Source organism: Propithecus coquereli, unplaced genomic scaffold (assembly GCF_000956105.1).
Source record: "Propithecus coquereli isolate 6110/MARCELLA unplaced genomic scaffold, Pcoq_1.0 Scaffold64, whole genome shotgun sequence".
Lineage (NCBI taxonomy): Eukaryota > Metazoa > Chordata > Mammalia > Primates > Indriidae > Propithecus > Propithecus coquereli.
The window spans coordinates 1,449,501-1,460,116 of record NW_012152396.1 but is presented as its reverse complement, the minus strand read 5'-3'; the positions used below and the strand labels follow the sequence as shown (position 1 = coordinate 1,460,116).

General features: G+C 35.3%; 1 protein-coding gene across 1 annotated transcript in view; it reads right to left on the bottom strand.

Annotated features, from left to right (window-relative positions):
* The window catches only part of DCK (deoxycytidine kinase), a 112,357-nt gene that overhangs the window by 100,301 nt on the left and 1,440 nt on the right, over positions 1 to 10,616 (bottom strand). The window contains exons 2-3 of the mRNA XM_012659831.1: positions 7,291 to 7,406; positions 1,377 to 1,423 (exon numbers count right to left, since the gene is read on the bottom strand). Of these exons, the coding sequence (XP_012515285.1) occupies positions 1,377 to 1,423; positions 7,291 to 7,406 (163 nt within the window). The remainder of the gene's footprint in view (positions 1 to 1,376; positions 1,424 to 7,290; positions 7,407 to 10,616) is intronic.

Sequence of the window (10,616 nt, the reverse complement as noted above, 5' to 3'; positions counted from 1 at the left end):
CAAGTCACACGTGCCTCCACTGGGTGGGTGTATGTTGTCCAGTTTATCAGCCCCCACCATTCCCTGATGGTTCTCATAACAGGCTCGATTTATTCATTTGGTTGCTGGCCCCCTCAGGTATTTGAATTTGTAACTCGGTCTTCGAATGTAACAAAATAGATCCTCCCCACAATTTTGCAATTCAATAATCTTAGTGTTAGAACCAGTATTTTCAGTGTTAAGAAAAAAATACAAATGTAAAATTAAAAATGAAATAAAAACTCTGTAATCTTCCATCTGAATTAGAAATAGCATCTAAAACACATGAATTATTTTTCTTTCTATAAAATATAGTTTTCTTAGTTCTATCTACCAAAAGGCCTATAAACTATGACAACCCCAAAGGAATAAACATAAATACCATCCAGATTATGATCTCTAAGTATTTCCCATGGAAAAGAATTAGAATTCCATACCTGATTCTAAATTTGGGGAAGGAAATGTACAAAATAAGCTTCATATACCTTGTTCCAGAAAACAAGGAAACTATCAAAGACTACTGGGATTGTGCCAAGGGCAAAGAAGCCAACATAAGGGGTTTCCACTCGTCAAAGATAGGACAATTTGGACATTCAAAAAGAACAGAAGGCTAAAATCCATGAGTTCATAATACTAAAAAAAACCCCAAAACTCTAGTCATCTTTTGAGGTTGCTAGGGGGCGAATTAATTATTCCAGAAATTTGTAGGCAAAGAAGAAAAAACAGTATCAAGTATTTTTATTCTGGCCTTTTCTGTAGAAATGCTTTTAAGGCAATGAAGTAGTAGATGAGGAAAAGGTTTTCTTTACTGAAGAATCTCAGCCAATAAATTCAGAAGGCCTGAGAAAGAATATCACCTTTTATAACACCTAATGATATACTGCAGCGAGGCAACAATTAACAATAGATGCTAAAAATCATGAGAGAAAAGGTGATAGGGAATTTTATAATGGATGAATTAGGCTGACAACACCTGAACTGACTGATCAATTCTAACATCACAGAAGACATCCACCTCATTTAAAGAAAGACACCAACTAGGAATCTTGCCAAAGAAGAACTGAGGCCAGATGTGGTGGTTCATGCCTGTAATCCTAGCACTTTGGGAAGAGGGGTAGGATAAATTAAAACTGAATCAAAAGTCTGCAATAGTATTTCCAGATTTAAAGATGTTAGTTTTTGTCTCTTAGTTTAATAGTCTATCAAATTAGAAAATTAGCAGTGTGATTTTCTGATTCTTCAGGATAACCTATTTGATCCTATGCATGCAATGTTTGAGACAAATTGCTGAGTTTTTTTTCTTTGCAATTATAAATGTTAAGAACAAAATATGTATTAGAAATTTACCCAAAAAATACTGTGCCCCATCTTTACCAAAATGTGTTATTTTATAGAGTTTTTTCCTCTGAAAAAAATACAGATAAAAATTGTGAATTCCTCAAACTACATTAAGTAAAAACTGGTAGAACATCTCTAGAAAGCAGTTTAGCTACATTTATTTTAAAAAAGAAAAATCAGTACATTTTGGCCCAATTAATTTCACTTTTGGAAATTTATTTTAAAGAAATAATCTAGAATACAGATTTAAATGCAAAGTATTACACTGCTAAGCAAAGAGAAGGTTATTATTCCACTATTATTGGGCATTTGTATTAAGTAAGTAATAGTACATGCACAAAATAAATTAGGCTGCCTTTAAAAATCATTTACAGTAAATTTTTAATAACATTTTTACTTGCCTTGAGGTAAGTATTAATTGGGGGGAGGAAGTAAAGTACAAAATTCTACACTGTCTTACCAACTAAAATCTGTAGTTATCTCTGGGTAATAAGGTTATAGGTAAGTTTTATTCTCCTCTTTTAATAATCCCTGATATTTTCTTAACTTTGAACAGTGAACAGGTATTACTTTATAATATTAAAATTATGTAACTTCCTGCCAAAATTGGATACAGTAAATTATCTCAACTATATAAAAGATACATATAGGGTGGTAGGATTATTGATAATTTTTATTCTATTCTCTAGTAATTCATATCCATTGTCACTTTATGATAGAACACTTCATTGTTTTATGGGAAGTATAGATTATTGCCAAGATAAATGAAAAACAGAAATACCAAGATATAAAATATCATCTTTTAATTCTAGGTCGAATTTTGTAAACATTGCAAAAGAGCTGAATTAAATTCAACCGAAAAAGATCAGAGTCTACCAATTATAAATTAGCCCACAAAAGTTATCACATGCTTTCAGAAAGTACAAGTGGAAGTACTTTATTAAGCATTCCTAATTTTCAAGAATGACCTGTCAAAAGTAGAAAGTATGCTACTGTTTCACAGACATGGATATTTTATACCTTCTTTCTCACAGTTACTAATTTTTCAGTGGCTTTTTAGTGTTAAGAAATATTGAATAAAAGTAAAATAGTACTGGTAATGCATATGTTAATTAGCTTGATTTAACCATTCCACATGTACACGTATTTTAAAACATCATGTTGTACACCACAGATATATATAATTTTTGTCAATTAAAAAATAAAAATTTTTAGATTTTTTAATTAAAAAATGTAAAATAGTACCTCACAATTAATAATAATAATGATCCCCCAAAAGAATTCAGCTCAATAAAAAAAAAAAGGACAAATATTTTCCTAACAGCCTAAATATCTTAAATATAAGCTAAAAGAAAGGAATTAAATCAAAGCTTTGGGCCTAAATAACATAAATCACCTAATAAAGTATATCATTACTATTATTTGAAATAAACCTTCAATACAAAGACTGATAATCATATGGGTGGTATGTTTTAAGGATCATCTTACCAGGGGAGGAGAGGGGAGGGGAGTCTACATAATCTTCATAGGTACTTTGCTCTTATTTTGCCAAAATTAGTGGTAGCTTATCAATAGTATTGCAACATTTCAGCCACTAGGTGGCAGGTAAGAAAAGCTAAAAACAAAACAAAAAAGCTAAGTATTCAGGTGCACGATTAGTTACTAAGGGAAGGGATCAGAGGTACCCACGACCCAACTCTTTCAATTCTACAACTGCCAGGATGTGTGATCAAATGGATAATATCCAAAGTTGGAATGGCTTTACCAGGGTTGAAGCTGAAAACAGTCCATTTCTCATTGCTGACAGCATTCTAAGAATGCTGAGATTTGGATAGTGGGTGATTCACACTATAACCCCAAGGAACACATGGGTCTGGGGAAGAAGGGCTCCAGGATGAAGGAAGAAAAATCTCATTTCTTGAGTTTAGTGGGAAACAAAAGAAGAAAATGTCCAAAGATACAGGGAAGCTACGCACCCACTCACCCTCACAACCTTATCCCCAAAATACTATCCCTATACTGTCTGAAACTCTGTCTAGAAGTATAAAGGATTAACAACACAGTAGCCCTCAATACATACAAAAAAACTAAAGCTCCCTCCAAGAGTGTGCATCAAAATCCAATGAAGGTAATCAAATTGCAACCTCATGGAGACATGACTGGATTGCAATGAACTATCTGATGAAACGATATGTTAATAATAATAGGATCATCTTCATGCTAGTTATAAAGAATGGCCAGTTTCACATTCTGATTTTAGTACATGGAAAGAAAATGACCCAGCCCATAAACATGAATATCAGAGTCATGAAGCTGTAAGTCTTAAAATGAAGACAGATACATCGACGTGTCATACTCCAATGACATCAGCCATTAACATAATCTAATTAATTCTTCTGGGCTCCAATTTCAAGCTCAACAGATAACCTTATTACAAATTGTCTTCCCATATATATTAATGCAATGTTTTCAACCTCTCCTCTGCACCAGAACTAAAGGGTTCAATATACTCCCAACACTAACAGTGATTCACTGAGGCAATGCTTTTTAACTAGGAGGCATCCGACAGATTTGAACCCCCAGGGGACTGTCTGCTATTTTATAAAGCACCCAAATCCTTGAGAGTCTTATGAGTTCCTTCCACTGGTTACGAATTATGGGCCTAACAGAATGGATTGATCTAAATTCAATGACTTTTTTTTTTTTTTTTGAGACAGGATCTTGCTGTCTCCCAGGCTAGAGTACAATTGTATCATCACAGCTCACTGCAACCTTAAATTCCTGGACTCCAGAGACCCTCCTGCCTCAGCCTTCCAAGTAGCCTGGATTACAGGCGCATGTCACCACATTTTGTTAATTTTTAATTTTTGTAGAGATGGGGTCTTGCTAAGTTGCCCAGGCTGAGGCTTGAATTCCTGGCCTCAAGGAATCCTCCCACCTCCCAAAATGGGAGCCCATGGCTAAAAGAGGTGTTTTTAGAACTCAAACCTCTCATTTCAAAAGGTATGCAAACTTGAGTTGGCACTTGAGTGAAAGGCTTTAAAAAGCCAGAGGCCACAATACATACTTAGGGAGATAAGAATTCCAGAGAAAGAAGGCAGATGACCCAAAGGGAAATAGGCAAAAAGACCTAAATAGGCACTTCACAAAAGAAATCCAAATGGCTAATAAACATATAAAAAGGAATACAGTCTAATTAGCAATCAGGGAAATACATATAAAAAAACATAAAAGAAAATAAACACTCAGCAGAATGATAAAAATTAGGGAGCCAGACAACACTAAATGTTGGCAAAGACATGGACTAATTTGAGCTTAGTTACACTGTGGGGAGAGAAAACTGGTAAGCCACTTTGGAAAACAAGCATCAAAAGCATACCCAGCCAGCAAGTAACTTCACTTCTTAATCCTAGAGAAACTCTTACATGTGTGCACCAGAATTCATGTTCAGAGCAATGCTGTTTACAAGAACAACTAAACTAGAAACCACTCAAAATTCAAAGGTACAAAATGGACAAATAGTGATATATAAATAAAATTAAATACTACATATAACAATGAAAATGAACAAGCTATAGCTGCATGCAACAATATGGACAAACTTTATAAACTTATTAAGTAAAGGAGAAAAAGAATACAAATAGTATAATTCCATTTCTATAACATTGAGAGACAAAACTAAATTGCATTTCTTAGAGATATGTTCATGTGTGGTCAATCATTTTTAGAAAGCAGGGAAACTATTATCACAAGAGTATGTCAGCTGATTACCTCTAGCAAGTTGTCACCCTAGGGAAGAAGATATTGTGATTGGAAAGGATAAGCGGGGACTTCTGGAATGAATGATACTGTTCTATTTGTTTGACCTGCCTAAGGATTACAAAGATGTTGGCTTTAAAATTGTTCTTCAAACTATACATACATAGGGCTCATATACTGTTCTATAAAGATATGTCAATTAAAAAATTGAAAAAAAGCAAATAATTTACCCATTTTAAGATTTTACTGAAGGCTAACCCCACCTTTCTCCCTCAAAGACCAAATGTAAAACATCAGTATCTTAATAAAATGGGGTCCATATGGAAAGAAAGTCCCTTTATGATTTAGTTCTGGATATTCTAAAGATTAGGGTTACTGAATTGGGCCCCAGGCCTAAATAGAAGCTGTGTGAGAAAGTATTTTTGGTTTTCAAAACCATGTATCCTCAAAGTCTACTAAGTATCTTGCTAGTGATTCCTCTTTGCATATGTGATTTACATTTTAAATACTCAATTATTATTCTCAGAATTCCTCGTACCAACATCCAAACATTAAGAGACATTTTTTTAACCCTCTGTCCTCTTCAAACAAAGTAAGTTTCTAGCATACATTTCCATTAAGGTTTCTGCTTTATTGCTTCAATTTCAACTTTCATTTCTGCAGAAATGAAAGTCTTAGCACTCTGTCCTACACACATAACCAAAATTTTGCTAAAAAAAAAGTGAAATTTAACTTTGTTATTCCCTTTCTTTCTCATTTGCAAGAATAGAAAAGTGCTGGGAAATTGAAACTTGTGCCCAGAAGGGAAGTCTGGCAAGAATGAAAATACGAAGAAATCGTTAGGAACAGGTGCAGGCTGGCAGCCCTAACCACAGGAAAAGAGGAGGGGGTCAAAAATGAAGAGACCAAGGAGCATTTAGAACCAAACCCACAACAGCAGGAACTTGAGGTTAGGGACTTATCCCCACCAGGAGCATGCAGAGAAACCAGGAGCTCATGTCCAAAGGTGACCTTTTCTCCATTAATATACATTAGCATAGTAAAAATCACACCCACCAGCACCATGACAGTTCACAAATGTCATGGCAACCCCTGGAAGTTACCCTATAAAGATAAAATTGGGAAGGGCCCTTAGCTCTAAGAACTCTCCACCCTTTTTCCCAGGAAATTCATGAATATTTCACCCACCATTTAGTATATCATAAGGTATAGACATAAAAGTAGAAGTGTGGTAAGACCCCACCATCTTCTCCACTCACGGAGACAGACCGGTTTCCCCTCAGGGCATGGACTTTCACTTTCTATTTCTAGGCTGCAAAGCCTGCAATAAAAGCTGCTCATGTGGAAGTGCTAAGTGTCTGTCATCATTCCGTTGCTCCAGCCCCGCTTGCGATTTTTCCAAGCAAGGAACCAAAGAACCGAGGCAACACCCCGCAAAAAATCGACCCAGCCAAAATGAGAAATAAGTGATTTTTCTCTAAGACAAAAGGCTTAAAAGATAAACTGATAAAACTCAGTTATTGGGGAGTCTTTTTTGATTTTTCTTGTTTGCTTGTTTTTAAACAAAATATTAAAAGCTACTCAAGGAATTTAATTTGCAATTAGATTTTTTAAGACTTCTTTATTCACTTTAACTTTTTAAAAACTTTACTTAGATGCAATAAAGTACACAAATCTTAAATGCATAGCTTGATGTTTACATATACAGTCATCCCTTAGCATCTGTCGGGCATTGGTTCCAGGAGCCCCCCTCAGATACCAAAATCCACAGGTGCTCAAGTCTCTTTCATAAAATGGCCTAGAATTTGCATATAACCCATGCATATCCTCCAATATATTTTAAATCATCTCTAGATTGCTTATAATACTTAATACGAAGTAAATGTTATGTTATAATTATACAGTATTTTCTATTTGTATTATTTTTTATTGTTGTATTGTTATTTTTTTTCCAAATATTTTCAATTCATGGTTGGTTGAATCCACAGATGTGGAAGCCACAGACGGAGAGTGGACTGTATATACATCCACATAACTACTGCCCAGATGAAGACACAGACTTAAAGTTAGATTTGAAAGTTTTATTGGAAAAGAAAAAAAGCCAAGAGATTCAATACTACTGCTCCTCTAAACCAAAAGGTTTTTATTTTATTTATTTAAACTTTATTTTCATACCTCAAATTCATCTTGAGTACTTTTAACATTGCACCATCTGGCGACAGGTTCAGGAACCACTTCCCAATCCTCACAGACTTGCTTAAGGATATTTACAAATGTTGTCTTCCCTGCAGCTGTTGTGAGAGGAAAGGTAAAATTGAGGAAGAAAACTTGTCAGGGGAAAAAAAAAAAAGCCAAATAGTCATAAGTATTTACAAGATTTATAATAGCAAATACAAAAAACCCCAAACATTCACCGTCCTAAACTTTCTCTTCATGTTTTTTAAAAAATGAAAATGAAAAGGCTCCCTTGCCCAATTGTGTTAAGCACATTTGTTTTTTATTACTTTCAGTTTAGCGAAGCCCTGAAACAGAGGAATTAAAAACCCAGTGAAATTTTAGGCAGGATGTTATGGCAGAAAAAAAAAAAGATCTTATCCTAGACTCACTTTCCTCAGCCAAGCAATTAGAGAGACAACTTTCTAACTTTCTGGGAAGTGGTTAAGATTATCCTCCCATTCAACTAGGTGTGTGATTTTGGACAAGTCCCTGAACCTGTCTGGGCCAGTTTCTTCATAATACAACGGAGATAATAGTACTCTCCTCATGGAAACTGTTTTGATAACAAGTAAAGTACCAGCACAGTGACAGTCATTCCATTTTCAAAACTTCCTCTCTACTGGTTCCATTCTTCTAGCCTACAAACAAGCTCAGTTCTCTTCTATCTAAAACCAATTAAGAAACAACCAAGTAACTATGAAAACAAAATGAAGATACATCCAATGCCTACAGTTTTAGAATGTGAAATAGTATGATTACTATATGACATGAATAGGCATTATAGCTAAAAGAATTTGTGAAAGCATTTTTGCAAAGCACTTCCTACAAGCAATAGCCATGTTCTCTCTGCTTCTCTTTCATGGTTCTGCGCACTGTGCATACACTCTACCAAACCCTTAAAAAAAGACACATGTACTTTATTTTTCCCTGATCATTCGCTAATTTCTCAGTGGGGAAAGAAAAAGGAAAATAGTTCATGTGTAATAAGGACATATTATGTTCACTATTTTAAAATTATCTAGGAATACATTATATATAATAATAGGGATGGTCTTGATCTAGAATCTTACAAGGTGTATCACTACTCTTAATGACCACCACACCCTTTATATCTGAAGTCACCAAATGTGTGTAGTTATAGTAGATATCTGGTCAACATAATGTTTTCTCTCTCTCTCTCTCTCCCCTTACACACACATACACACACACGCACAAGAACATATAAATAATTTTAATACACTAGCAAGCAGATCTTCCTCTTCCTTATAAACTGGAACCAAGGAGAGCAAAAAGAACTTACCTTTGACTTGCAGAACTATATTCAAATCTAGGACATTATACAGGGCAACAGAAAAGAAGAAAAAAACTGGAAGAACTTTAAAAAATCACACACAGAGCAAAAAAAAAAAAAAAAAAAAAAAAAAGAAGGGGGGGCAGTAAATAAGGTGACACAGAGAGACAGCTGAGAAGCAAAACACAAAAGTCATATTATCTCCAGAGGAGAGAAGAAAAACTTTTACAGATAAACTTGATGAATATTAGATTTAATCACGGGAAAAACACTGGTGACCAAAATTTAGCATGGCAAGGGTAAGCTAAGGGACTGTAAGGCATGTAAAAGAATGGTAAATGGAAGCACATAAAAAAATCACCAATCACTGAGCTAGGTGCAAGAGGGAAAGGAGAATAACATATTCAGAAAGAGCACTAAAGGAACACATTAAAACATCAGGCATATGCTAGAGTCTGAAAGCACAGCTAGAGCATTCAACTTTCTTCTAACACTACTTATAAGCAGAAAAAGTCCATGTGGTCACACCTTAAAAAAAATTTTTTTTTTGAGACAAGGTCTCACTGGCACCCAGGCTAGAGTGCAGTGGTGCCATGATAGCTCACTGAAATCTCAAACTCCTGGACTCAAGCGAGTCTCCTGCCTCAGCCTCCTGAGTATCTGCAGCTACAAGCACATGCCACCATGCCCAGCCAAGTTTTCTATTTTTTGTACAGATGGTGTCTCGCTATGCTGCCCAGGCTGGTCTCAAACTTCTGGCCTCAAGCAATCCTCCAGCTTCAGCCTCTCAAAGCTCTAGGATTACAGGGATGAGTCACTATGCACCGCTCATACTTTAAAACTTTAAGTCATAATAGTTAACATTTAATTCAAGCAGAGTAACAATGGTTAGCTGTAGTTCCCACTCAAACTAATATCCAGTTTCTTAACTTTTGGGAGGGGAAGTGGACACTAGAAAATAAGCTAATTAATAAGTTAATTTTCTGTAAAGGCCAGGAGAACAAGAGCCAAGGACACTGATGTTAATACTTTAAAAAGTCATGGAAATTCACAGAATTCCTAATGCCAAGTAGGCATTATAATGCTAGAAGTCATTGTGAACAGACTATTAAGATAAAAAGTAGGTAAGTCCTCCACAAATCTAACAGAAAGGATCACTTCAGTAACACAGAACATGAGAAGATGGGTTATATGAATACAAAACTAAAATAATCAGGTGAAGTTCAAATTCTAGGAAGGATAGAGGAATTGCAAAATAGTCTTCTACACGCAGATTAACAATTTGTATATTTATAGTTTATTTGGATCTGGCAAATAAGGTAAAGGGAACATGAACAACAGTACAAGAGCAATAATAAACACCAACTGACAGAGCCTATTGTCAGGGAGACAACAAACGGTGACGAACACGCTCCATCTAAATACCAATTGTTGCCATACGAAGAAATGTAGGCCGAGTGTTATCAGATCTTCGGATTTTTCAAAAGCCAATAATCTAGATGTTTATGGGAAATCCCAAAATTTTTAAAAGCTACAAATTAAAAATTTTTTTTTCAATGTGTGCAGGCCAATACAGAGCAAACGCAGGCCATGAGTTTGCAACTTCTTGCAGTGGCAGTAACGGGGAAGTCAGTGACGAATGTTAAGCAAGGGACAACACAATGACATTTGCATACAGAAGACTACTCTGGAAGTAGTAAAGAGAAACTGGAGATGGGTGATATGTTACAAAATCATTACAGGTGCTGGGAAGACTAAAGACATTTGGGGAAAAGTAGATTTCTAAATATGACATGCTGCCTAACTGGATTTGAGAGAGAGGTGATTAATCCATGTGGTATTGATTTGAGGGGTTCATTCAAATTTACTCTTGAGATGGTTTTGTTCAACTACCTTCTCCTGTCTTTACACAGGGTCTTCTTTATCCAGTAAGTAGCTGTGACGAATCATGCTTGTAAACATGCAGCCTCAAAAAACTTACACTGCTAAGAGA